The following is a 27,961-nucleotide window of genomic DNA, read 5'->3' as shown; positions in this document are numbered from 1 at the left end:
TCCCCTGGGCAGTCCCTGCAAACCTGACTCAGGGGTTTCCCTGCTCCCACCCTGACTCTGACTCAGCAGGCTTGGGCTTCTGCTCACAAGACTCCGCCTGGGAAGCTTCACAGAACGACTACTCTTCCCCCTCCTCTCCTTTCAGGCCCCTTTCCTCCAGGCCTGGTGAACAGGTCACTTTTGTCACGTAATGACTTCTTGGATCCTACTGTAAGGCGGTTGGTCTGACCGGTGGGCTGCCCACGAAGCCAACAGACCTGAACCCACCCCCCCCCAAGGTCCTTGGGCACCACCTGCTGAGCGGAACCCCCTTGCTGATACGTGGGATCCCACGGGGAGGGCCTTCGGCCGCCATACACACTTGGTAGCGACCGAGGCCTCAGCTGGCCTCCCGCTGGGTGGGGGTGGGGTGCCAGTGCGTATTCAGCGCCCCCCCCGCAAGCCCGATCTCCTAGGAAACAGGGACCTCTCCGGGAGCGGGCCTGCTGCGGGGCGCGCCTCTCAGCATCCTGGAGAAGGCGCGGGGGAGGGGGGGCGAAGTTGAGTGGGCAGCCGCCAGGGTCGCCGACTGCTTCTTGCGGCAGGGGCTGTCTAGAGCAGCCGAGCAGGGGCAGCGCCTCAGGAGCCAGTTTGTTCTGGTCGGCGGTGCCCGCCGGACACCTAGGACCCTCCTGACTTCGGGCTTCTGTTGCCCCCCTCCCTCCTGCGTGGGGAACCCTGCGGTTCTGCCCCGAGGAGTCGCGGCTAGGTCCGGGCCTGTGGCGGGACCACTGCGCGTCCTCTCCTCCAGGGGCAGAGGCCCGAGTCCAGATTTACATGTCGCAGTGTGGGGCGCCCTTTTGGGTCTCCGGTGCACCGGGGGCAGTGAGGAGCTGGGTCGGAGACCAGGGGGCCGGGGAGACCACGAGCAAATGGCATGGGTGGCGGCCCGGAAGGGGCTCCACGCGTAGGGCCGCGGCAGGGCGGCTCTCGCGCCGCAGCACGATCGTTGGGGGAGGGACCAGGCGCGAGACCCCGCCCTAGGGGGCGGGGTCAGGCTTCCGGCGTCCCTTACAAAAGCCTTTCGCCCATCGGCTGCCAGCTATCCGGCGCCACTGCAGCTCCTCGATTTAAGGCAATGGCGTCGCTCACCGTGAAGGCATACCTTTTGGGCAAGGAGGATGCGGCCCGCGAGATCCGCCGCTTCAGCTTCTGCTTCAGCGCCGAGCCCGAGGCGGAGGCCGAGGCTGCGGCGGGCCCGGGACCCTGCGAGCGGCTGTTGAGCCGGGTGGCCGCCCTGTTCCCGGCGCTGCGTCCGGGCAGCTTCCAGGCGCACTACCGCGGTGAGTGTGTAGGGCACCCTTGGGAGCGGCGCGGGGCCCTGAAGCAGGCCTGCCTGCGGGCTGGTGGCTGCCTGTTCCCTCTGGACAGGCTTGGTGACGTCTGTGGGGGTCTGCCCTGGCCGCACCCTGGGTGGGCGGAGGCCCGCGTGGGTCCCCAGTGCAACCTCAGGTGCCAGCCTAGTGACCAAGAGTGGTGACTCTTGCGGGACCAGGCACTGTCAGGCTCTCCCGGCGGGTCTCAGGCCTGGGGCGGAAGAGGCCTCCCCTCCCCCCGCCATGATGTTGCAGATCTTGGCGAGGGAGCGCTGGAGCGTCCTGCCGGCTGGCAGCGGGCGCTGGGTGGTCAGGCAGGCACTCAGGTTACACTGACATCTTGCTGCTGTCGAGTCTGGGCCTGCTAGTGCTGGCGGTGGGGGGTTGAGACCGTGTCCCGGAGAGCCTGGGCCAGCTGGAAGGAGCGGTGACGCGGGTAAACAAGGGCGGGGGTGCAGGGGACTCGGGGCCGTGCGGCCCCGGGCGGCTGAAGAAGGAGCGGTCAGGGACAGACTGCAGTACGCCCAGGCCAGGCTGAGTCCAGACGTCATTGCACTGGTAGTGGGCAGAGGGACCAGATCAAAACCTTCAGAAGCGGTGGCGTGAGCCAGCAGTCCAGGAACTAGCTCAGTGTCCTGACTGGTGGCTGAGAGGGGAAGGGAGGGGAAGGGAGGGGAGGGGAGGGGAGGGGAGGGGGAGGGAGGGGAGGGGAGGGGAGGGGGAGGGGAGGGAGGTGTGGTGTGGCGTGGCAGGGAGGGAGGCAGACTCGAGGCAGGCCCCTGGGCGGGGTAGTGCCGGGACATCCCTCGCGAGCACCGCCCGTTCCTGGTTGTTATTTTTGTAACAACTTTACTGAGCTATAGTCCACATGCCATACAGTTCACCCGTTTTAAGTGCACAGCTTTTAGCATTGTCGTTAAGTTCGTGTCTCTGCCTTGTAAAGGAACTCTGCGCTTCAGCCATCATCCTACCCCACCCCACCCCCGACCCGGGGCAACCAATAAGCGACTCTTTTTCTCCCTGGATTTCCCTATTCTGGACGTTCCACGTAAACGTGCGAATGTAAACATACAAGCTGTAGTCTCCTATAACTGGCTTCTTGTACAGAACGTGCTGTTCCAGCTACACCTGTGTCACAGTAGGTGTCGGTGCTTCCTTTTTTTAGGGTACTAGTAATTTTATTTTTTATTTATGTAAACAATTTTTAAAAGATTTTATTTATTTACTTTTAGAGAGGGAAGGGAGGGAGAAAGAGAGAGAAACATCAGTGTGCGGTTGCTGGGGGCCGTGGCCTGTAACCCAGGTATGTGGCCTGACTGGGAATCGAACCTGCGACACTTTGGTTCTCAGCCTGCACTCAATCCACTGAGCTACGCCAGCCAGGGCTGTAATTTTATTTTAATTTAAGTTTTTAGTGCTTAACCTTTTTTTTGTGGCTGGATCATATTCAGTTGTATGGACATACCATGTCCTGTTTATCTGTTCATTAGTTGACCGTTGTTTTCATCTTTTGACACTGTCCCTGTTCTTTTGGGCCATGCCACATCTGGTGGCCTTCACAGTTGGCCCAGCCTGCAGACGAACCTGTGGTTTGGCCTGCGCTGTGGGGCTCTGAAAGCACTTGAGTCAACATCAAACAGGAAGCAGCATACAAATCCATAGATCGAGCCTCCCCTTTTGGGGGAGGAGGCAAGCAGATGTATCCACCCTGTTTACTCTCCTAAACCACAAGAGGCCTTTGGAGGGGCTTGGTTTCCCATGGCCGGTCACAGGTGGGGATTGCTCCCAGTTCCAGATGGGCCTGGGCCTGGTCAGATGCCCACGGCCTTGCAGGGTGCAGAATGCATCTTCCAGGCAGCGGAAGAGTAAACAGGCAGTCTGGCCTCGGTCCTGCTTCAGTGACAGCCCTCAAAGCCCCCTTTCAGCACCAGCCTCGGCCCTGTTCAGCAGTTGTGTCCAGGTGAGAGGCCCCAGGTGCTCATGTGCTGTCTTCTAAACACCCTAGACGAGGACAGGGACCTGGTTGCCTTCTCCAGTGATGAGGAACTGATGATGGCGATGGTCTATGTGAAGGATGACATCTTCCGCATTTACATTAAAGGTAAGGGGCTATCCTGGGGTACTGCTGACCAGGAAAACTGGCAGGCTGGAGGTTATGGGGAAACCCTGCTGGCAGAGAGGGGAAGCACGTTGGGCCATGTGGACAGTGGCAGGATCATTGCTGGGCTCAGCCTGTGAGGAGGCCGTGCCCACCATGGTGGGTGGGGCAGAGGGTCTCTGGGTTCCCTCTTGATTGTGTTCAGACCAAGTACCATGGGCTGGGGGCAGCTTTGGGGGGTACCTTGGGGTTAATTTTATTTATTTAAGGTGTTATTTATTTTTAGAGAGAAGGGAAGGTAGGGAGAAAGAGAGGGAGAGAAACCTCAATCAGTTGCCTTTTGTATTCCCCAAACCAGGGACTGACTCTGCAACCCAGGCATGTGCCCTGAACGTTCAGCCCACTGGGCCTTGCCGGGCAGAGCTGTGGAGTTCCTTTGAGTGCAGGACAAGACCAAAGCTGTATAGACAGCTCCCTGCTGCTTCTCTCCTGCTGGGCTCTGCGTGCCCAGGTCATGCACAGGGGCTAGGAACCTTCTGGCAAGCTCGCAGGTTGCTTTGTTGCTCTCACTTGAACAGCCTAATTCCACATGGACTCAGGGTCTGGAGAGCGGGACCAGGGACCTGCTAACTGACAGCGGTGACAGCCCCGCAGCAGTGACAAGGGGGGAGATTTTGTGGGACCCTACTTCGTGTCTCTCCCACAGAGAGGAAGGAGTGTCGGCGGGACCACCGCCCGCCGTGTGCGCAGGAGGCACCCCGCAGCATGGTGCACCCCAACGTGGTCTGTGATGGCTGCAGTGGCCCGGTGGTGGGGACCCGGTACAAGTGCAGTGTCTGCCCTGACTACGACCTCTGCGCCAGCTGTGAGGGGAAGGGCATGCACCGCGAGCACAGCAAGCTTGCCTTCCCCAGCCCTGTGGGGCTTCTCTCTGAGGTGACCGGGCCTCCTTGCTGGCCAGGGTGGGTGTGGGTGGTAGGAGTTCCCTGACCCAGCTCTGCCTGCCCCCCTGCTTCCTTCTCCCCAGGGCTTCTCTCACAGCCGCTGGCTCCGGAAGCTGAAGCACGGGCACTTTGGATGGCCTGGCTGGGAAATGGGCCTCCCTGGGAACTGGAGCCCTCGCCCTCCTCGGGCGGGGGAAGCCGGCTGCAGCCCCACAGCAGAGTCTGGTGAGCCTGGGTCTGCTGGCTTCGGCAGGGCCCCGCGGGGAGGGCTACGGGGCTGTGCTGGGGACATCTCAGCCATTCAGGTTATTTAATCCTCACTAAACCCTGCAGAGAGGGGTACTATCTTTGTCTTACAAAGTGCATAACTGCCTAAGTGCCCAAGGCCACTAATTCACCTGCACTAAATCTAGACTTGGCCTCCAGCACCTGTGTCTCTGTAATGTGCTGTGTTCTCTTGCCATTAGCTGTTTGGAAAGTCAAGGCCAAATTAGGTCTTTAAAAACACAGTCACAGTTTAAAACTACACATAGCTCACATCTAGATTTTTGGATTCTGGGTTTATTACTCTTACTGTGTTCTTTGATTCGCCTCATCCTTTGGGACACAGGTGAGGATTTTTCTTCGATTTTGAGAGAATAATGTATCTGGGATGTAGCTGATATTTTATACTGCATGTAGAGAGCCCCTTGCAGGGTTCTGATCACTGGGGTCACAGATGACAGAGGGATGAGGAGGCCCAGGAGGTGGCCTGGAGTGGGAGGGAGAGGAAGCACTGGGGTGCAGCTGTCAGGAACGGCCCCCAGGATGGGGGACATGTGGGGTGAAGGTCATGGCAATGCAATAGGTATCAAGGTCATTGAGAAACGTTCTCTGAGTTAAACATCATTTTTAATTCAAAGCTTCAGGTCCATCGGAGGATCCCAGTGTGAACTTTCTCAAGAACGTAGGGGAGAGTGTGGCGGCTGCCCTCAGCCCCCTGGGTGAGTGCTTGCCTGTCTGTCCCCTGGTGCCAGCAAGGCCTTTCGGTAACTCGGGGTGCAAGTGGCTGCTGGTGGCTTTCCCCTGAGATGCTCAGAGGAATGGGGATGCCCTTGAGACTGGTAAGGATTGGTGGCCTCGAGTCGACCTTTGCCAGGTGTGGCACCACAGGCCACTGGAGGCCTGCTGCCCTGACAGACTTGTGAGCTCTCTGCATGCATGCAGGAGAGTGAGCCAGCCGTTGGCTGGAGGTCTCAGCAGGGAGGCCGGCCTGGTGGCTTCTGCCTGTCTGGCCTTTGGGGGAAGAACAGTCTTCATTTTTCCCTCCTGGGAGTGAGCACTGAGTTGAGATGCCTTTTCTTTTTTCTTCCCTCTTTTTTGTAACTCTCAACCTTTCCTGGTGCTACCTGAGTACCAAGTGTGTGCTGGAGCCGGGGAGCAGGGAGCGATGGGGGAGGGGCTCTGTGTGACGCCCTGTTCCTAGTGTGCAGGTTCAGAGCAGATCTCTGGGTCCGTGACCTGCAGCAGGTACCCCACAGCGGTGTGACAGGCATGACCTCTGAGGCTTTCGAAGGTGCCCATTGCGTCTATAGGTCTGGGTACGGGTGATCAGTTGGTGAGGGCCATGTGGTGGTGAGAATCAGTTTAAAAAGGTGACTTCTAGCCCCAGACCACCACAGACCTGTGACCTCAGACTTGAAGGGACTCGTCTTTGTGGTGGCAATGGCAGGTGGTATCCACCCTGTCTATCCTGAAGCTGTCTCCAGTATCTGAAAGCTGACAGGAGGGCACCCGCACCACACCCACCTCCTGCCCTGTGGCTGGTGTGCATTGAAGCAGCAGTGGTTTCTTGGCATTGCTGCTCTGTGAAACAGCTCAGAGCACCCATGTTTTTTAAATTTTTAAATATTTATTTATTTATATTTCTTATTATTTTTTTAAAGATTTTATTTATTTTTAGGGAGAGAGAAAGAGAGGGAGAGAAACATCAATATGTGGTTGCCTCTTGTGCATCCCCTACTGGGGACCTGGTTCACAACCCAGGCATGTGTCCTGACTGGGAATTGAACTGGCGACCCTTTGGTTTGCAGGCCGGTGTTCAGTCCTGAGCCACACCATCCAGGGCCACCCATGGTTTCTCTATTAGAGTTATAAGGCTTTTGAGAGAATGAGAAAAAACAAGTGATATTCTTAATGCTTCCCAAGGAGCATAAAACAATGGTCAGGTGATATTCAGATTAGCTGTGTTACACTCTGTCTGCCACTCGTGTAAGACACGGTGAGGGTGAGTGAGTGGGATTTTGAGAGCTGGTCCTCCACCAGGGGGGCTGTGGCTAAGGGCCATGTGAACTGCCCTGTGGAAGACAGCAAGTCCACATGGTTCTCACGCTGACTGGGTGTCAGAATCACCAACGGCGGCTGTTTTTTATTAATTGACGTTTAGAGACAGAGAGACACACACACATAGGTTTGTTCCACTTTTGCTTCCATTGGCTGATTCCTACCTATGCCCTCGACTGGGGACTGAGCCCTCGATCCTGGCATCCGGGGAAGGCGCCCCCCGTCCCCACCCCGAATGAGCACCCAGCCAGAGCCAAGGCCATTTTCCTTTTCTGTTTCTAAATCTGTGTTCATGTGAATGGAGACTGTGTTAAAGTGGCTCACTCTGAAGAACAGCCCTTCACCGAAAGAACGAATGAGATCCCCCCTGGGCAGTCCCGAAAGCAAGTCTGGGTTCAGGGAGGGAACCCGACAACAGCGCGGGTGCCCCATCTGCCTTCTGGGTGCTGGCTTGTGGGTCTTAGGGAGGGCCTGGGTGCTGTGTTTTGAAGGCTTCCCAGGCGACTCTGGGTCCCACTTGCTGTCCATCATGACACTGTCTGAACTTATGGTGGGTTTCAGAACTTGACCAGGATTCCCCATTCGACACTTGGGCACCATTTTGGAACTGCTCAGAGGCTTTTGGGAGAAGGATAAAGGCCTTTCCCTATCTTTCAAAGTGGGCAGAGTTGCTTTCTGCCAACTAGGGAGGAGCCTGTAAAAGGAGGAAAGTTTGAGGAAAATATGCCTTTGAGTAGCTTTAGTTGAGAGTCATTGGAGGAACTGAGTTACTGAGGAAGTGATTATATTCTGCTGTTGGAGTTACAGGTCTTTTCTCAGGAGGAGCTAATGCAAGGGCGACCCACACTGCTAACTGCCCAGAAGGTACTGTTCTCAGAGCAGGGCTGGCGGGGGTGAGCCAGCAGCACCTCCCAAAGGGCAGGCTGTGTGCAGGGAGTCAGCGACTCTAGAACCCAAGGCTGTTTTTGAATAGCTGCTGTATGAACTGGGTCTACCAAGGCCCAGAACTATTCTTGCTCGAGGTCAGTCACTTGCACCTGGACATAAAACAGCAGGGCCTTCCTCCTCCTGAGGTGTTCCAGGAGCCTGCCCCCTGCCCCTGGCTGGCCCTGGGGGCAGCAGGGTGCAGACTGTGGTGCGGTTTTGTAAGCCCCAAAATCTTGAGTTAATCGTCAGGTTGGAGGAGCCCTAGTTCTATCAGCTCTGATCCATTTATAAAAGAGTCGTGTCATTTACCCACATAACAAAGTGAGAAAGTACACGGTTTCATTCTATTGTTCCAGGTTTTCTGTTTGTGCCTTTCATGATAAAGTTGGAGGGAAAAGGAAAGGAGAAAAATAACTGAAGCATTGCAGATGAGGGTACTGGCAGTTAAGCCTGCTCTTCTCTCTGCTTTCTCCTCCAACTTTGCTAAAACAATACAAAAGGGATGACAAAATTTAAAGCGACGTAGAAAAAGAGAAAGGGGAACTGATGCCGTTGAACTTGGGAAGGTGGGCTATGGGTGGAGGGTATTAACTCCTCTTGAGGCTGCTGCTGAGAATCGAGGCCGGCCGCCAGCCAGGAAGGCCAGGGAACCAGGGGTGGGTTGGAGACCCCAGTGAGCATCCCACAGAGACTTCAGGGCCCTGCTCAGCCAGGCAGTGGCCCTTGAGGGAGACCTGGAGCACTTGGTCCCGGGAAGCTTCAGCTGTAGAGACAAAAGGGACATAGGGCAGGGGGAGGCACCAGCCCGAAGTTAGGGGCCGTGATGATGAGGAGCGGGCTCAGCAGGAGCCGGGGAGCCTCTGCTCAGGAGAGGCTGTATGTGCCAGAGCCGAGTCCTGCAGCTGTGCCGTCTGGGATTCTGAAGCCTGGCTGGGTTGGAGAAGTTGTCACTTGTCACTTGCTGGTGGAAGCTCCTGGCCCCAAAGGAGGTGCTTCCTGTCAGCCTTTTCTTAGTATCACCCTGGGGCAGACAGCCGTGGGCCGCCAGCCGTTCGGGAAAACCTCCCAATATGAGAAAGGAGGAACTGGGGAGAGAGAATGTTAACATCCTCCGTGAGAGAGGGAAAAGGTATTTGTAGCCGTGAAAAAAACGGTATAAGAATAAGGGAACCGAATGAGAAAGTTCTTGGAAATTAAAAAAAATAGTGAAGAAAGGAAACTTCAGAAGAAGACTTAGATTTTAAACTCATCTCAAAGAAACATTCCAAAGCAAAACAACAGAAGTGGGGGAGAGAGGACGAGAAAACCCAAGGGAGGATGCGAGCAAGGAATACAAGGTCAGGAAAGTAACCTCCAGACTGAAAGGGACCCCCGAGTGCATTGTACAATGGCTAAAACAGGCCCCACACCAAAGCTTACCGTTGCCAGCTGTCAACCTTTGGCATAAAGAGAGACCTGAACACCTCAGGAGTCTGGGCTAAAATGGCTTTCAACCTAGACTTATAAACCCAGCTAAAATAGTCAGGTGTGGGGGCAGCACCGAGTTGTCTGGTATGCAAAGGCATTGGTTCTTTTACGTGAGCCTGAAACCTTTCTGTGGCCAAAATGAAGAAATAAACCCAGAATGAAGAAATAGGTGGTTGCAAGCAGGACCTCACACAGGAGGGAGACGGAGTTGCCATGAGGAGGGGGAAGCTGGGCTCCCTGCAGAACTGCCTCTGGCCTGGAGAGCTGCCTGCTGGGTCAGAGCCTGAGGCTGGTGCCCCGGGGCGATGGCCTCCGGGGGGGGAAACCAGAGCCAGTGGGCATCTGGTCCACTGACTTGGAGTAGAAAACTTGGAGAACATGTTGGGGAGGGATTGGCAAAGGCAGCAAGTTAAAAAAAATGGACATCATTAATGCTACAAAAAAAAATCTCTATAAGGACCCAAGTCCAGGCCTAGGTCCAGCAAAGAACAATAGATAGTGGCAGTAATATAGATTTTTTTTTCACCGAAAATTGAGTTTTTGGAAAGACAGGGAGGGGAGCTGAGTGTTGCTTTTCTGAAGGAAGAGACAGTAAATGAGCACTTAGGACGGAAGCAGCAGTGGGGGCGGTGAGAGTTGTCTCAGGGGAGGCTATGCTGGGGGCTCTGAGCGTGGACAGACAGTCCTTCGAGGAATGAATTACAAACAGCACTAGGGGCTGCCCCTGCCAGTGTGTGCCCGGAGTGGGTGGGGCTGGAGGTGGCCGTCCTGCCCACTCAGAATTCCAGTGTTTGTACGCGTGGTTTTTGTCTCGGTCAGCCCTACCCACAGCGTGGCACTGCCTATGGTCCTCAGCATCAGGATGGGGGCATTCTGGCCACACAAGGCACTCAGCCACCAGGTCCCAGGGCCAGGTCCTGCCACTGTGCAGCTCTGTCCTGCACAGTTAGGGAAAACAAGGCCTCTTTCTGGATGTACTGGCTCTGTAATTGGCCTGGGGTGTCAGCTGTGATTGATGTTTTTAAAAGCTGGAGGAAGAAAAAGATGCAGTAAGAGTTTTTCTAGAAGCTAAGATGATTTGGGGCCAGGATTTTGGGAGGAGTTTAGCCCTTAGGATCCTGAAGGTCAAAGAGGACCATCCACCTGCCTTCTGGCTGGCAGGCTCCATCCTGGCTGCCCCTGTGGTGCTGCGACCCTGAGTATTGGACACCAGCATCCCCATCCTCCATGCTGGGGGACTGACAGACAAGCGCTCGGTAAGCGGGCAGGGTCGTCCTCTGAGGACTGCGGGTTCTTGTTTTCTCCTGGGCTTCTAGGCATCGAGGTGGATATTGACGTGGAACACGGAGGGAAGAGAAGCCGCCTCGCACCAGCGTCTGCAGGCAGTGCCAGTGCAGAGGGCAGGCGCAGCTCTTCAGGCCCCAGCACACCCGACGGGGTCGTGGAAGGACCCGTGCAGTCTCTGGCCGAACAAATGGACAAGATAGCCCTGCAGTCGGGCACACAGCCTGAGGCAAGCCCCCCCGCCCCATGTTCCAGCACCCCACCCTCGGCCCTGCCCACACTTGTGTAGCCAGCCAGTTGGGGCAGGGTCCTGGCACAGAGTGAAGTCTGGCATTTGTCCCTCTGTGGCCCCTCCAGCTCTGCGCCAGCCAGCGTGGGCTCTCCCAGGGGAGGAGGCCAGGTTGGGTGGGCCTGGGTGCTCACAGGCTCTGTTCCAGGAGCAGATGGAGTCGGATAACTGCTCGGGAGGAGATGACGACTGGACCCACTTGTCCTCAAAAGAGGTGGACCCGTCCACAGGCGAACTCCAGTCTCTGCAGATGCCTGGCTCGGAGGGACCAAGCTCTCTGGACCCTTCCCAGGAAGGACCCACAGGGCTAAAGGAAGCCGCCGTGTACCCACATCTGCCGCCAGGCAAGTGATTTCAAGCAGTTTTGTGTTTCTTTTCCTTTACTCAGAGCCTCCTATTGCCTGTCATTAGCAACACAGAAAGTTACCATGTTCTTCACAGTGGGGCTTGTCTGCTGATGTGAGAGGAAATTAAGAGTTGGTTTTGTCCTCGTGTGCATATGCTGAGCCCTTGTGAGCACAGCTAGTTTTAGTTTTAGTTTCTATAGCTCAACCCGCAATTCTGAAGGCAGATGGGACGAGGCAGTGGCACTGACTTTGGCACTCCGGTCCACCATCACTGTTTCCTCATGGAGAGTGTCTACCTGATAGGGCCCAGCTGAGGCTCCTGGGGGAGCCTGGCAGGAAGCCGCCATGGGGAACAAGTGGTGTGAGGCAACAGGGCTAGGTGGGGACTGTGGCAGCCAGCAAGCATGCATTGAATAGAAGAGGCAGCAGGTCTTCTGCTCAGTTTGTGGCTGTCACCTCACAATGCTGTTGAAGATATTATCAAATGGAGAACTCATCTGTGGCCAGTGTGGCCCTTGGGACCCCAGTGTCTCTTTTCTCTGCCTTAGAGCATGGAAGACCAAGGATAGCCAATAGCCGAGAACCATTCTCTTACTGTCATAATAGCTGTTTAAAAGGTTACGGCTTGTGATAATAGATGAAATCCAAGTATCAATGTCAATAAATATAAGGGGTCTCACTTAGGCTCAGCGATCCCCCGCCTCATGGCTTTTATTCCTCTCTCTGGCAGAAGCTGACCCCCGGCTCATTGAGTCGCTCTCCCAGATGCTGTCCATGGGCTTCTCTGATGAGGGCGGCTGGCTCACCAGGCTCCTGCAGACTAAGAATTACGACATTGGGGCTGCCCTGGACACCATCCAGTATTCAAAGCACCCGCCGCCCTTGTGACACTTTGGGCTTGCCTGTTATCCGTCCCCTTTCTTGTCTCATAGTTGTTGAGCTAGCATACAACCCAGGCCTCAGCAAGGGCCAGTGTCTCTGCATTCTTCTTTCAGAATTGGGGGTGGGGATGCATGAAGCCATTTAGGGCAGTAGGACAAGAGTCATGAGGAGGGAGTTCCAAATGTGCTGATGTCTGAAGAGCATTTCCCAGCGTCCCTTGGGTGCCTAGCTCTCATATCCAGCTTGGGCTGGGATGGACCCTAGGGCAGAGTGGGGCTCCTAGGGCAGAGCGGGGCTCCTCCGCCTCCTGCCGCTGCTGTCCACCAGCCAGAATCACACCAGCAGTCTAGAGTGCATCTTGCCTGATGGCCTTCTGCTTTTTTTAAAATGACTAACAGTACACTGACGTAGTTGATTTTCTGCTGGAAACCTGATCTGCTCCAAGGTTAGCTGGAATACAGCCACCATCCTGCCAGGAAGGAGGCTGTCCTGGAGCGAGTCCCTGAGGGCAGGACAGCCTGGGACGGGCTTCATGTCTGGGAACAGGCAGGGCTGACGGGAACTGATGGTGGTCGCTGACCGCTGCCTGTTCCTTAACCATTACAGTTCCCTGGTTTCCAAATGTGTCACCTGCTTTTAAAGGAAGAATATCCCTTTGTAGCCATTCTGTTAGCATATTTGTAACGCACCTGTAATTAAGTGATGTAAGCACTTTACTCAAAGATGTTGCAACAAGAGATGATCTGTTTGAAATGCATGTTTATTGTCGGTTCTCAGCAGTTCCCATAAATCCTCAGTCCCGCTCACTAGAAGCAGCGACAGGTCTTGCTGGGAAGGCTCACATAGCAGACACACCCACATAGTGACACCCCAGTCTGTTCACAGGGCGTCATCGAAGTCCTCCCCAGTGTTAAAGAGGTCTTGTAGTCGCACAAGTCGGGACTCTGGTGCCCCTCTGACCAAGGACCCGCCCTCTGCTTGAGGGCCTGTACCCCACAACTGCTCAGGGATCACCTCAAAGGGCCTCTTGGGCCCACATGGAGTGTGTGTGGCCCAAGGAAGCTGGAGTGCACCAGTAGTCTTGTGGTTTGAGTCCTGTGGGGTCTCCTGCTCAGCTCGTGCTGCCTCAGCTGGCATGGGGCCCCTCTGCAGCAGTATTGAGGGCTCTGTGTCCACCTGTGTGCTGTTCCTAGGTGGTGGAAGGAATCGTACCCACTGAGAAGGCATGGCCCTCACCTGCTGGGTGGCACACTGGCGCCCTCCCAGGCCCAGGGCTCTCCCCAGTGTCCCAGGCCTGGTGACTGCTCCCTCTGACCTTCCTGGCCAGGTTGGTGTGACCCTGCAGTGGAGACAAAAGCAAATGGCCACGTCCTTGGTTCAGACAAGTGCCAGCTGTCCAGCAGTACCAGGTGCTGCCCACTTGTCTCTTCCTCTGGACTCTGGCTTCCCTGCACTGTGCTGTCCGCCAGCTAGTCCTCAGGTTGCAAGGCAGGGGCCTGCTGGGATTCTGAGGGTTTACCCAGTGGGGAGAGTAAGTGCCCCTAACTTCGATCCAAACCCTCTGCCAAACCCCAGGACCAGGCTGTCCCCAGAGAGAAGGTATAAAGTGACTAGTCATCTGTTGGGGACGGCAGACTCAGGTGAGGGAGGGCCAAGGAGGGCTGAGCTGGTGGAGACCTAGAGGCCTTTGGCAAAAGGATGTAGGCCCCATCCTGCCTGCTTACTGCCAGGCTGGCGGGGCGGTCCAGGACCAGGCTCAGGCCAGACCTGGGGAGGTGGCTCTATAGAGGCCCCCCGTGGGCATAGCCGTGGTGCTGGGGCCTGGCTGCCCCCACCCCAGGAACCAGATGCACTGGAAATGGCATCATTTGAAAACAATGGCGGGCGGGACCCTGCCTCACTAGGGCCAGGCGGTATGCAGGAGGCCTGGTCTGCGGTGCTGACTCATCTCTGCCCTCACCTTCCAGACAAAACTGGCTCATGGTGCGCATGGAACTCACAAAGTTAAGGGCTTAGCCCAGGGACTGACACTCAGGGACCGTCACTAACGTCATTCTCTAGTGTGGAGGGTTAGGGCCACACCCTCGCATGCATCGCACAGCCAGTGAGCGGCAGCACCAAAGTCTGGCCTCTTGCCTCTCGCCTCTCGGCTTGGAGCCTGTGCCCTGCACCACTGCTTGGAGCCAGCCAGGCCAGCCTTGGTCTGTGTGCGGGGTATCTAAGACGGGACATCCAGCTGAGTTCCCCTGCCCAGGCACCTGGGGCAAAGCCTGTGTTGGGCCCTGAGAGAGCAGCGGGGTCTGCTGGGGCTGAGGCATCAAGACCATGGGCAGGTCCTGGGGGAGAGGGCACCTCTGTGCACAAGACACAGCTGCGTCTGGGCCTCTGAGGTAGACATGGCGCCTGAGAGACCAGGGCAGGACCCATGCAGGAGTCTGCTGAAGGCACTGCACGCAGACACATGGAGCCTGGGAGCCTGTCCCGGCTCCAAAAAGCCCTAACTCGGTTGCCTCCAAGGCACCCAAAGGCCCCCTGACCAGGAGGTGACAATGAGAGGCCGAGCATGGCAGGGTGCAGATGCGGCCGGAGAGAGGGGAAAGAAGTGGTGATGCGCGTGGGTCACCGGCCAGCAGTGACCACGGAACACTGTGGATGGCTCGACGATAAACACGCGAGAAAAAATAACACATGCACAGAGACAGACTAGTTTCTGTGGGGAAATAGGGACAAAATGGCCACCCACCCTGGTGGGAAGCGCGCTGATTTACCGTCCATACCTGCTTTTATTAGGCTCATTCTGCATAATAATTCAGGTAAAGTACAGTACTCATTAGGGGGAAGTAAGGAACCATAGAAAACAAAGAACTCTGCCGGTCTATTGAGTTGGGGGTCAAAGAGCTGTAAGACTGAGGAACAAAATAACTTCCTCCTAAGACCCTTCTCATTCAACTGAGAGCATTCTAAACAAAGAAGGTTTCACAGTAATTTACATGTTCTTTCTTAGGCCTGATCACCCCGGGGAATCCACACTTCTCAGCACAGAGCTGCACCACCCTGTCATTGTTTCAGGCTTAGGTGGAGCAAGGGAACTAAGGCAACTGGGAGACAAGGAGGTTTTTTCCCAGACGCTGAGAACTCAGGCTATGTCAAAGCCGAGGAGCAAGGGTCCATCACCCCCCTTTTGCTGCAGCCCCCCAAGTCCTTCTTTTGGGGGGCCTCCCAAAGTGATCGTGCCTGTCTTAGGTCGTTCCCCCGTGGGGAATCTTACCCATCTTTGGCTAACCGACCAAGCTTTTTGGGGTTCAGTCATGAATAAAGCAGCAGAAGCAGCATTCCTGCCAGGAAGATAAGCTTTTGTCTCCTTGCTGGCTCACGGTTCCAAGGGCATTCCCTTAGCTTTAGCCTAGGCGGGGGTTTCAGCTTCTGATACCAGTCAGGGCGGTTCCCAACAAGTGGGCTTCAGACAAAGACAGGGCGGGGGGTGGGGGGGAGCTGCACTTGTCTGGGCCAGTAAGTCTCATACTTCAGCTGTCCACAAAACACGACAAAGTGCTGTGGGCACTCAACAGTCAGTGGGACGGGAAGACAAATGCTGTCCTCAATCACCAACTTTCTGGACCTTCTGTGTCTCCGAGGTGACCTCAGAGTCCCCCATGTCCTGGCCAGCAGGTCTGTGTGGAGGCTGGACCTCGCTCTGGCTCCACCTCCTGGTAGAGGGGAAGTGCTGTCAGAACCCAGTCCCATCACCATAGAGCCACCTGCTCATCTGTGCCACTGGCTGGGGCTCCTGGGCCAGCTCCTGCCCCCTGCCAGTAACCGCCGCCCTGCAATATCCAAGGTAGTCAGTCCATTTCTCTGCTCCTGGCTGAGTCACTAGAAAGTTCTTATTTGAACTGAAATCTACCTCCCAATAGCGCCTGCCCATAACCACCTGGATCTAGATGAGGCGGAACTTCAGAGAATTCACATCTGGAAAAGAAACCCGTCCGTACAAGTCAGGTCTTTCCTGCTCTCGGCCACAAGCTTCCAGAGCTGTCAGCTACTCTGGCCACACTTCGCTTTCTCAACCCTGCCCATAAAATAAATTCTTCCCTGAGGGCAGTGCAGTCCAGACGTTCACAATTCAGGGAGTCTGGGGACGATGCCCACGTGGTACCCTGCCCAGCCTTCACTGCATCACCAGCAGTGCTGGGTGCCCGGCCAGGCCAAGCAGGGCCCGGTAGCGATGAGCCGGCCGGCTGGTGATGCCAGCCTCCACCAGCCACTCCTCAGCCTCCATCCTGGGGCCCGGTGGGCACATGCTGGCTCCGTGACTCACCTTGTTCTAGGCAGGCGGGTCCCAGAGGGAGCGTTCAGCTTTCCCACTGAGGACGAGGACCAGCTGCTGAAACCCACGGCTCCCTGCAGCCCTAGCTCTCCAGAGCCCCTTTCCAGGTACTTCCGCCAGCGGTTCCTGGATGGCTGGGGTTCTTCCTGCCGGATCAGGAAGTGAATTTATTCTCCCAGCTGGAAAGCCGGCACTTCCACTGCAGATCCCCAGCTGAGTCTGAGGCCTGAGAATCTGGGGGCCCTGCCTCCAGGGAAGGTGTGTGGCAAGGCACAGTGCCCCACAGCCCATGGGCCTGGATGCACCAACAGCGTCACCCTGCTCCCCCCTCAAGCTCCTACACACACCACCCAGCCACGCTGTGCGAGCACCTCCCTGACCAGGCCCCCTGGCAGAACTGCATGTGAGCCCCGCTGTCAGGCTCGGGCCGGAGAGCAGGAACACGGAAACTCAGGGTCTTCATAACCTCATCCTTCCACCAGGGGTGTGCCCCAGGCGAGGAGGGGAGGGTGGAAGCACAAGGAGGTGAGGTTTGTGCTAAGTTCAGAGGAGCTCTCCAAACAGACAGAGAACACTGGAGTTGTCTGCACACAGCGGCCTCCACCCTTCCAGAAGGGACAGGTCTGTCCATTCGTGTTCCTTGGAGCTTTAAGCAAAGTGCCTGCCATTCAGTAGCATAAGCAGGCTTTTACTGAATAAATGACTGAAGAATGACTAAATGGAGCCCTCCGGTCGGAGCCTGCCCAGGGGGCTGGGCTGATGGTGCTGGTGGCTCACCTGCTGGCTCACCTGTGCACTCAGAAGCTCGGCCGGCCCAGGACCTGCATTTCTCCCTCTGCCAGCATGAACAGGCTCTTCCGGAGACCTTTGGGAAAGGTTGCACACACCTTTTGTAAAATGACCAGGAAGCTGAAGGAGAGGAGGAGGGAAAAGCAGGACGCAGGGACTTGCCCAGGAACACCAAATACCAAAGACTTCTTGGGGAGCACCCTGTCTCAGCTCTGCGGTTCTAATGTGATGCGGTAATCTTCTGGTAGTTCTGAGGGCCTGACCCCAAGCCCTGTTTTTCCCTGGACTCAGACTGGGTCAGCCCCCCACTGACAGGAAGAGATGCAGGCACCGGGGCAGACGCTTCACCCAGAGAGACCGCAGCTTGCATCCAGGCTTTGCCAACGACTTGGCTGTTACCGTGACAGTGTGACTTCAGGGTTAGTACTGTTTGCTTGTGCACAGACAGGGACAGGCCTGCGTGGGTGGCTAGGGGGATAAACAAGGCGTGTGCCCATGGGACAACATGCCTGCCTGGGGTCTGAACTCCTGTAGTGCCGAGAGTCCTCCCATTGGCAGGGGACAGGTTCCCATTGCACGGGCCACATGAGAGCCTTCAGTTGTGCTGTGCTTCACCACTTCGAGAGAGAAGAGGTGTGTTCTTGAGCTTGACGTGTCGCAGTGAAGGCTTTGGGGAAAGCAGGGCTCTCCCACCCCAAGAAGAAGAGAAAGTGGCCTGGATGCCCAGTGGGAAGGTGCTGTGCAAAGGCTGGAGGTGAGAACCAAAGCCACCCCCAGCCATGCCAGCCAGGGCTGTCATGTCACATAATCCAACTGGAACCCCCTCCAGTGAATGCTGAGAACCCTAAACTTCCCAAACTCTGGCAAATGTGGGCACCTCGACTTCCATTTGTTCGTCTGTGAAAAGAAGTCAGTGACCCTCCCAGGGCAGTTACAGCGAAGTGAGACCAGGCACACAAAACCCTGCCCCGCACGCGGGCACCCCCAGTGTGCCACTGGGCTATGGCCCTTTGGCTGTTACCCAGAATCCCCCAGACCCCCACTCTCAGTGTCTGGGGGCTCCACTCAGTCTTCTTGCTTCTGACGTTACCCCTGAGAACTGGGGTGTCTGTTGTCCCATTAGAGGTGATCTCACCTCTCCCCAGCTGCTTTCCGGCTCTCACCGGTGCCTTCTGTGCCCTCCGGTTTCACTGTGCCTCGTCTAAGGGCAGACAGTCTAACCTTCAAAGTTACCTTATTGATGGAGGTGGCAGGGGGAATGGGGGGATAAATGTCAATGGAAAAAATAAAAAGAAAATCACCTTATTGAGGTATAAGTAATATACAAGGACTGTCTGGAAAAAGTCCAGCCTTTGTTAATATAACGGGAACTGTTTGCACAACATCAATGTAACCTGGCAGCCAAGGAGAGTGGACTAGAATGAGCACATGTGAACAATGACACCTTCACTGTTCTAGTCAGTGGGGGCATAGACACAATTGAGTGAGCATGTATGCTGTGTGGTTGTTGCATTCAAAATGACTGAGTAGAGCAATGAATCTGCATCAAATTTTGCAATAAACTTGAACATCCCTCTGTAGAAACTATTCAGAAGGTAGTTTCAGAAGGCCACAGCTGTGGGCAACTGGTGATTGGCAGCTTTATCATGACAATGTGCCTGCTGATGCATCTTGTCTCATGCAGAGTATTTTTGGCAAAACATGAAAACACCCAGGTGACTCAGCTCACCTACAGCCTAGATTTGGTGTCCTGTGACTTCCGGCTTTTCCCAAAACTAAAATCATTTTGAAAGGGAAGAGATTTCAGACCACTGATGAGATTCAGGGAAATATAACAGGGTAGCTGATGGTGACTGGGAGAACTGTGTGAGGTCCCAAGGTGCATACTTTGAAGGGGACTGAGGTGTCTCTGTCCTGTGTACGATGATGTTTCTGGTATCTTCAACAAATTTATTTTTCATATCACATGGCTGGATATCTTCTGGACAGACCTCGCACACTAAAATACAGCCATTTATGTGTATAGTTACTAAGTTCTGATAAATTATACCTTTGAAACTATCATCCCAATCAAGATATAGGAAAAATTTTTATTGAGATATAATTAATAAGACATAGCAAATTTCATCACCCCAAAATGTGGAATCCCACTCACCAGAAAACGGCTGACCCTGTGCTGTGTGTTTTTTTGTGTCTGGCTTCTCTCACTTCGAGATCTCGTTGCCGAGTAGCGTCCCCCTGAGTGAGTGCGCTGCAGTTTGTTTGCTCACTCACCTGCTGACATTGCTACGCCTCTACCCGTCCCCAGCATCACCCTACCCTGACTATGCAGCATCAGAGTAAGTCTTGAAACCAGGCTATGGGAGTCCTCCAACTCCGTTCTTATTAAATTTGTCTCAGCAATTCTAGGTTTTTCGAATTTGTATATAAGTTTTAGGATCAGGTTGTCAGTTTCTAAAACCCCAGGCTGCTGGAATTTCAACTGTGACTGGGTCGGCTCCAGGACCCATTCAGGATGAGCCACCTGAACGACACTGTACCCCCCGGTCCCCGAATATATTCTCTCTTCACCGGTTCATACCTTTTTTATTTCTCATCATGATCTGTTATTGTTTTTACTGATCCAACCTTACACAAGCTCAGTATATTTAAGCCTAAGAATTTCATTTTTGATGCTATTAACACTACTTGATGTAAGCAATCATTTTCCAGTGGTTTCCTGCATTTATGTAAAAATAAAATTTAATGTTGTATAGTATGTTGATATGGTATCCTCGTGATCTCACCAGATTAACTTATTAGCTCTAGTCACTTTTCGTGTAGGTTCATCAGGATTTCTTACATCCATGGTATCTTTGTCAAGTTGTAGATTTATTGTGTTTCCTGAATCTAAGAATGTAAATCTTTGATTCTGGAAAATGCTCCATCCTTTCTCTGCAAATATTGCCTTTGTCTGATTCTTTTTATTCTTGTTGGAACTCTTCTTTGAATCCACCATGTCTCTCAGCTCCTATTTTCCACCTTTTTGTCTTTCTGGGCGACGTCGTGAGTAATTTCAGGTTTATCTTCCATTTCACCAATCCAGTCTTCTGCTGCACTGAACCTGTTTAGCTTGTCCACTAGTTTTATTTGCAATGAGTGTTCTTTGCATTTCTACACTCCTTTTGGTTCTTTTTTCAGAACTACTCCATTATTTCTTAAAGGTTCTTGCTCCTATTGCCAACCTTCTTATTTCATGAAATAATGAACACATATTATGATTCTGATGTCTTTGTGGGCCTGCCTTTCCAGCCTGTTGATCTGCAGTTTTTGCTTATGGGGCCTGATTCCTTGATCGTTAACTCTGAGTATTCGTACTCACTCCTTGGAACTCCATCTGCGGGGATGCTCTCCAGCCTGGGCTGATGATGCTGCTTCAGAGAGGCGCAGCACCGACCTCTGCTTCCTGGGACTGTCTGGTGGAAATGAATTCTCAGCTTAGAATAGGCTGAAAAAAGACACGTGGTAGCTCCCTTGTGCTTATAAAATCCTAGACCAATATTTCCCCTCTTCAGCCAATACCGAGGACACCCAGGCTGCCTCCCAGCTGCAGAAGGGGTATGTTTCCTGGGGGACTCGGCTTTCTGTGGCCTCTCCCGTTGACCTTCCACCCCGAGTGTGCGCCCGCCTCCCGCCAGGACTCTCCCGGCTTCACCGCCCTCATAACCCACGCGCTTATTCCCTGGAGCATGCCTTTTGCTTTGTCTTCGACCCCTGGTCATGATTTATTTCCTTGTCATCTCATCAGTGCATTCAACGCAGCATAGCTGGCATCTGAAATGATTTTCTAGCCAAGCCCAGTAGGCTGTCCATTCTGAAGGCACCCAGTCTCCAAACCTCACTTACTCTCAGTGGGAAGAGTTTCCAGGGCGTCCACTCGCTGCAAGGGAAGACCTGGATGTCTGGGACCTCTGGGTTAGTCCCCAACCCCGGGCCATGGACCGGTGAGCCCAAGAAGCTCACTGGAGGAGGGCCGCTGCAGGCCCCCCACCCCACGGGGTCCCCAGTCCCTGGACAGAACAATGCACGGCAGTGCACCCCTCTCAACCGCTGTACCTGCGTGGCGTCTCTGATAGCCGGGCCTGCAGCAGATTCAATTTTTGGACGTGGCGTCTACAGTCGGCACCAGAGCCCTCACCGTAAGCCTGAGAAACACACACACACATATTACGTCTAAAAAATGCTAACAGGATGCTGAGACACACCTGAGGGAGGTGAAGCCACACTTTGCAAGGCCCGGGGCGCCTGCAGCACCGCGCAGGGATCCGCGACTGACGGCTGCTTGCGGAGTGACTCACACATCAGCAGTCTGAGGCGACGAGTGCTGTCGGGCCATCTGGCTGCCCGTGGGACCCAGACCTTGACACATCAAAGCCAAACTCAGTCCCAAACCCCACCCCAAATGGTTAGTGGACATAAATTCAGAAGCCATACAAACTGCTAATATACATATGAAATAATCTCTCTCACTGATAATCAAAGGAATACCAATTAAAATGATACTTTTTTCACCATGTAGCTGTTACTCATGCGTTCAATAAATGTTTATTGAGTACCTATGATGTTCATGACATGGATGGACCTAGAAGGCATTACGCTCAGTGAAATGGGCCAAGACAGAGGCAAACGTATGTGACTTAGTTTTCACGTGGAACCTAGAAAACACAATAAATGAACAAACAGAACAGAAACAAACCCACAGATACAGAGAACAGACGGATAGCCACCGGAGAGGAGGGAGGCTGGCTGATAGGTGCAGGGGTGGAGAGGGCAGGCGGGCAGGCAGGGGATGGTCACCGCCGGGAAGTGCAGCCCAGGGCCTGAGGTCGGCAGTACTGTGATGCCGAAGGGTGGCACCGGGCGGGGACTAGACTCCTCCAGGGGGACCAATGTTTATGTCTGACCGTTGCGTTATACACCTGAAATGAATGTAATATTCAACGTCAACTGTAATTAAAGAAAATAAATCTATCAAAAAGAAAGAGATGGGGATGGCTGGGGGAAAAGCAGGCGTGCGGTGAGGTTGGGAAGTGGGGAGGATGGGAATCCAGCAGAGGACTGAGAGAAACACAGCCCAGGGGACAGGAGGGCAGGACAGGAGGAAAGCCAGGAGCACAGTGACAGGGCCGAGTGCAGAAGGTTGTGAGGACAAGGAAGTGACAAAGTGACAGTGGCCACTGAGAATGTGGTCAGCGGAGCACTGAGTGCGCCCCAGTATTCTTCACAGCGCACAGCGCGGAGATTGCTGCTGACGAGGACAGAGGACAGCCGTGTGAGTGGCCTGGGGGGCCCGAGCTCCCTCTGCGCGCAAGCTCAGGTGAGAATGAAAGGGGAGGAGCTGGAGGGGACAGAAAGCTGAAGGATGGGAAGCCACAGCTGGCATCACCAATAGGACGTGTGCTCGCTACTGCGTGGCAGGGGCCCCTGGCTGAGCACTGAGATGCCTCCCCTGTCTGGGAACAAACTAGGCTCCATTTCCAGTCTTCCTTGTGGTCCGGTGTGGGTGTGACACTTGGAGTATGCACCACTCCAAGGCCTGGCCCCCAAAAGCCTCCTGAGGGCTCCTCTTTGCTGTGGTCAGCCTCAGGGAAGAATAGCACCCAGGATAACAGGTGCCTGGGTCCCCAGAGGGCCACACCATGGACAGGGCCCTGCTGACCGCAGTCCCTCCCAGGTCTGTTCTAAGAGCAAGAGAAACAGCTGCTACCATGTCTAACCCCTTGGTGTTGGTATCCACCTCTCACTGCAGCCTCGTCAAGCCCGAGTCACGCCCCATTGCACGTGCACAGAGGTGCTGAGCAGGCGGCACAGCCCCTGGGAGAGAACTCGGAAATGCAGGCCAATGCTTAAACAGGCAGCAGTCCCTTGACCCAGCTGTGTGCCTGGCTCAGGGAGGCCTGGGCAGCTAGCTCCCCTTGAGGACTGATGGTCTCCACCCCGCCCATCCCCAGCTGTCTCGCCCGGAGGCGGGCATCTGAGTCCGCAGGCCCAATTGGATCACTTCTGCCAGGAGCTGACCACTGGGACTCAGCCCTTCCAGCTGGCATGCAGGGAGACCCTACAGTCTGTGAGTGAAGTCGTGAACTGCCTGGGGAGAGAGGCAGGGAGAGGGGAGGAAAAGATGGTGCCTGCTGGTCAGCAGCTGTGCACCTCAGTTGAAAAGGTACCCTCTGAAACAGAAATCTGACTTCTAGAATTTGTCCTAAGTAAGTAAGTAATTGGCCAAGTGAAGAAAAGAGGTGTTTATAAGAAGCATCAATGCAGAGTTCATCACAATAAAAACTAAAATAGACAGAAATGCCCATCAACGTGAGGCTGGTCATTTACTCGACACATATTTACTGAGCACTTTCTGGGTGTAGGGCACTGTGCTGGGTGCTAAGAGGACACCCCTCAGTCATGCCAGCAAAGCCTCTGCTCATGGGGTAACTTCCAGTCTGCGATGGGCAGTGCTCCCATAAACACACTGTGACATAATTGCCTTCCTCCCTTCTTTTAAAAGAAGATTTCATTTATTTATTTAGAGAGAGGGGAAGGGAGGGAGAAAGAGAGGGTGAGAAACACTAATGCAAGAGAGAAACAGTGATCGGCTGCCTTTTATGCACCCTGACCTGGAACCAAACCCACGACCCTGACTGGGAACAGAACTGGCGACCTTTCACATTGTGGATGATGCTGAACCAACTTAGCCACACAGATCAGGGCCACTTCGAAGTAATCCCTGATCAGGATAATGAGAACAGCTAGGTGAACTCCAACAAAGGGCACAGAGGCCCTGGCAGGGGCACAGGTCTGGACTGCTTCCACATCCAAAGGAAAAGTCCCCATGGCTGAGGGGTGCTGAGATGAGGCTGCAGCCAGTGAAGGGAAGCTCGGTAAGGAAAGATCGGAGGACAACTTGAGGTGTGAAAGAGATCGGGGTGGGTCAGCAGGTGTGAGCCTACACAGAGTCCTGATGCTAGGTGAGAAAACGGGTCAGGTAAGAGCACATAGAACGTGGTGGTGCCTTGCATCCTTGAATGCTGTGAACGCCGCATCCTGGCTAGCCCAACACCTCTTGACCGCCTCCGCAGCCCAAACGTGCCCCACCCCCGACTCCTACCCCTGCAACCACCAATGGCTGTTTGCCACTGCCAGCTAATTCTGTCATCTTTTTGGCCCCTGCACTTTCTTTCATTGTGCCCACTCTAGTCTTATTCATTTATTTTTAAATTTTTATTGATTTTAGAGAGAGGAAGGAAGGGAGGAGAGAGCGAAACATCAATTTATTGTCATTTGTGGTTCCCACCTACCTATGCATTCATTTGTCAGGCCTTGTATGCGCCCTGACCAGGATCAAACCCACAGCCTCGGCACATCTCCGGGCCACTGAGCTACCTGGCCAGGGCCAGCCTAGGTTTTTGGTTTTGTTTTAAATCCTCACCCAAGGGCACATTTATTGATTTTAGAGAGAGGAAGAGGGAGAGGAAGGGAGAGAGAAACATGGATCCCGAATGTGCCCCCGGGGCCCGGCTAGTTTCACACTGTGCGTGATGTGTTCATCTACCTATGCTAGTTTCTCCTTCCCTTCCACAGGAGCAGATCTTTGAGCGCAAGAGCGACAACGCTGGTACTAAAAGGTGCTCAATAAATACTTGCTGAAGGAACGGAGGGCTGAAGGCACCTTTCCGGTTCCTGCTCCATTCATTTCACTGGCCGAAGGACCAGGACCCTAGGGAGCAGGGGCTCTTTCTGCATCTCGTGGACTTGACCTCCACAGCAAAATGCTGGGACTCCGTGAGCAGCAGACTTCCTTGGTGCTAGGGCCAACCTGCTTCCTGGCATGGGTACTAGATACTCTGTTTCTTTCTTTTTTTTAAGATTTTATTCATTTATTTTTAGAGAGAGGGGAAGGGAAGGATAAAGAGGGAGAGAAACATCAATGTGTGGTTGCCTCCCATGTGCCCCCCACTGGGGACCTGGCCTGCAACTCAGGCCTGTGCCCTGACCAGGAATTGAACCAGTGACCCCCTGGGTTCACAGCCCAGCACTCAATCCACTGAGCCACACTGGTCAGTGCTGGACACCCTGTTTTGTAGGACTCACCCGTAAAAATGACTGCTGCTCTCCACAAACTTTGCATGTCCACTTGAGACTCTTTTTCACCTACAATGAAATTTCAGAAATGTGGCTTAGGCATTATTTAAAACAGGTAGAACTGGATCAGAAAAATAATTTTAAAAGATCAATGAGAAAAAAATCAACAGTCCCAAAACAAACCACACACACATATAAAAATTCAGTATGTTATAAAGGCGAGGAAAGAAGAGACTGTTAAGCAGTGCTGGGAAGGGCAGATATCTGTATGAAAGAAATTCAAGTTGGATCGTTACCAGGTATGGTTTGAAGAAATAATCCTGTAACATTTTGTTCTGATTCTTTTAAAAAATATATTTATTTATTTATTTTTAGAGAGAGGGGAAGGGAGGAGAGAGGAAGAGAAACATCATGCATGGTTGGTTGCCTCTCAGGTGGCCCCCACTAGGGACCTGGCCTGCAACCCAGGCATGTGCCCTGATTAGGAATTGAACTGGAGACCCTTTGGTTCACAGCCCGCACTCAATCCACTGAGCTACACCAGCCAGGGCTTTGTTCTGATTCTTGATAAACTTAAATGGGTGGGTTCTCAGCATGATAAAATACCTTATACCCAGCTCTGAAGCTGAAGAATCACTCCTAGCACCCCCACAAAAGCCGAAACATGCCAAGGATCCCCACTATTATTTACCATTTTTTCCTGGATGTTTACCCAGTGGAATTTTTTAAGAGAAGGTAATAAAAGGTATAAAGATTGGAAAGGAGAAAAAAGAAAAGTATCATAAGATATAGATATAATGAGGTGTTTTGTTTTGTTTTTTTAATCCAAAAGCCCAGAATCCAGTGAAAAACTACCAAAGGGAGCAAACATCTGGGTAGAACCTATCCACGCAGCAACAAAGAAAATGCTATCAACAGGCACTGAAGTTGCTTGAAGAAACAATGCAATAGTATGTTCAACATCATAAGAATGTCTAGGTCGGTTTGTAAAAGTTAATATGATTAACATGATCCTGACACAAAACCCACTAAGGTTTTGGGGATGTGTGCCTCAATATTCTAAGGCAGAATAGCAGCATCTAATACAAATTCAAGTGGGTATATATCTTACGATTTAGCAATTCCACTTCTCAGCATCTACCTCAAACACCATACAAATACTGTGTGGGTACATAGGCAAGTGGGAAATGCATTTAAAAACAATAAAATGTCTGGAAGGACACACAGTGACAGGGGTATGGCTAGAGAGGGGGTGGACAGAGGCCACAGTGTGTAACAGGATCTTCGCAGTTTATTAGCCAGAGAGACCTAAAGAATACCTCCTCAGAAGCTGTTGGAACTGAGCGAGATATGCAACATTGTCTGGTACACAGCGGACTTGCAATTAACCTGTTAGCTCTCTTCCCCCTCTGGTTTCAACTCACTTTTCAGAGTTGAACATAACCGTGAGAGCACGTATTACATGACGCGTGAAAAACTTAGATGGAAATGATTCCCATTTACTTTCAACTCCTAGAACACAGTCCAAAAAATAAAGTAAGAACAGTTTCCAAGCCCCTAAAGAAGTCTGATGCCGTTCTTTTTCAGAATACAGCAGACTGGAAGATACCTAGTGAGATGAGGGGACTTTCAGAAGCGGATACACTGACTTTAAGTAGGAGATAGAATACGATCTAGTTAAGAATACAGAGTGGGGCGAGAGTAGGTTTACAGTTGTAAGTGAAACCGTTTATGAACAACTGTAAACCTACTCTCGCCCCACCTTGTACTTAACATCTTCGCTGGCGGTGCGGCTTTAGGCTTAGGCCGTAGGCGTCCAGCCCCTCGGATAAATGAGCCAAGGAGCGACGGCAGGGGGCGCACAGCCGCGTCCTAGTTCAAAAACTGCCTTCTCCCCTGTGTTTACATAAAGAGCCACTTTCTGGGCCGCCTCCGCAGAAACCATCATCCCTGGTTTCTACGAATCTTTCAATCTCCAAGTAAAACACGGAAAAAGCCCGGCGCGGCGTCGTGGAGAAGCGACATCAATAAACCCTAGTCCTCAAGATAGTCATCGTCATCTGCCCGGGCCTTAGGTGCACCGCGCGACCGCACGAGGCGGCGCCCACGTCAGGTGGAAGGGCCTGGGCAGGGCGCGGGAAGGAGGTCAGGTCCCGGAGGGGAGGCCGACGCCCGCCCCACCTGGTGCGCCTGGAAGACGCGGCAGCAGCAGCATCGCAGGACCCGAGCCTGCGGAGACGGCTCCATAGCGGCCTCCCGCCGGGCTTCGCGAGGGCGTGCGCTCGCCCCTGGGCCCTACGCTCAGTCCCCGCGTCCTCACGGTTCTGCTCCCAGCAGGCGCTAGGAAGAGGCTAGCTCCGGCCCCGCCCCACCTCGTGTGCGCTTGCGCCCTGCGCTCCGGCCCGCCCCGGCTGCGCCCCCTGCCGGCGCTCGGACGAGGCTAGCCCCACCCCAGCACCGCTTCCTACACGCGTGCGCCCTGCGCCCGAGCCTCGGCCCACCTCGCCTCTGCAGGCGCCCCCTCCCCGCTTAGCCCCCAGCGCGTCTGGGCGGTCGGCCCGGCCCACTTCGACACCAAGACTGCAATCTGCATTTGCTGCTTAGTGGGGCGTAGTTTGTGGTTTGAGTTAGTGTCTGATCTCAGACCAGTTCCCCTCTCTCCCTGAGCCAGCGCTTCCTCGTGGGTTGGCTGGACAGATCGTAGTCGCGAGGGCTGGGCCTCGACGCGCCGCTTCGGGTCCAGCCTTCGTCCGCACTGTTTCCTCTGCTTCTTCCTGTCTCGGAGAGGTGGCGGAGAGGGTGCTGGAGGGCGCCT

The 27,961-nt window shown here is 54.0% G+C and overlaps 2 protein-coding genes across 4 annotated transcripts; one reads left to right on the top strand and one right to left on the bottom strand.

Moving 5' to 3' along the window:
• Positions 1 to 1,069: 1,069 nt before the first annotated feature.
• Positions 1,070 to 12,654, top strand: SQSTM1 (sequestosome 1). Of its 2 annotated transcripts, none has more exons than XM_045828371.1 (8): positions 1,070 to 1,322; positions 3,361 to 3,456; positions 4,160 to 4,389; positions 4,481 to 4,622; positions 5,300 to 5,380; positions 10,430 to 10,626; positions 10,841 to 11,030; positions 11,764 to 12,654. In XM_045828371.1, exons 1-8 carry the CDS (start codon positions 1,118 to 1,120, stop codon positions 11,919 to 11,921), a joined length of 1,299 nt encoding a protein of 432 aa, XP_045684327.1. In that variant the 5' UTR covers positions 1,070 to 1,117; the 3' UTR covers positions 11,922 to 12,654. The 2 variants fall into 2 exon arrangements, with proteins under 2 accessions (XP_045684327.1, XP_045684319.1); XM_045828363.1 differs by having other exon boundaries at positions 10,835 to 11,030.
• A 140-nt stretch (positions 12,655 to 12,794) lies between these two features.
• Positions 12,795 to 27,500, bottom strand: LOC123811868 (MRN complex interacting protein). Of its 2 annotated transcripts, none has more exons than XM_045828381.1 (6): positions 27,328 to 27,500; positions 25,156 to 25,215; positions 21,127 to 21,215; positions 17,020 to 17,107; positions 16,234 to 16,388; positions 12,795 to 13,254 (listed from the first exon to the last, which is right to left on the bottom strand). In XM_045828381.1, the coding sequence occupies exons 1-6, from the start codon at positions 27,391 to 27,393 to the stop codon at positions 12,795 to 12,797; spliced, it is 918 nt and encodes a 305-aa protein (XP_045684337.1). In that variant the 5' UTR covers positions 27,394 to 27,500. The 2 variants fall into 2 exon arrangements, with proteins under 2 accessions (XP_045684337.1, XP_045684347.1); XM_045828391.1 differs by having other exon boundaries at positions 17,032 to 17,107.
• Between the last annotated feature and the right edge of the window lie 461 nt (positions 27,501 to 27,961).

Source organism: Phyllostomus hastatus, unplaced genomic scaffold (assembly GCF_019186645.2).
Source record: "Phyllostomus hastatus isolate PE091 unplaced genomic scaffold, TTU_PhHast_1.1 phas_contig_150, whole genome shotgun sequence".
Classification (NCBI taxonomy): Eukaryota; Metazoa; Chordata; class Mammalia; order Chiroptera; family Phyllostomidae; genus Phyllostomus; species Phyllostomus hastatus.
This window is presented reverse-complemented; position numbering and strand designations above follow the sequence as displayed.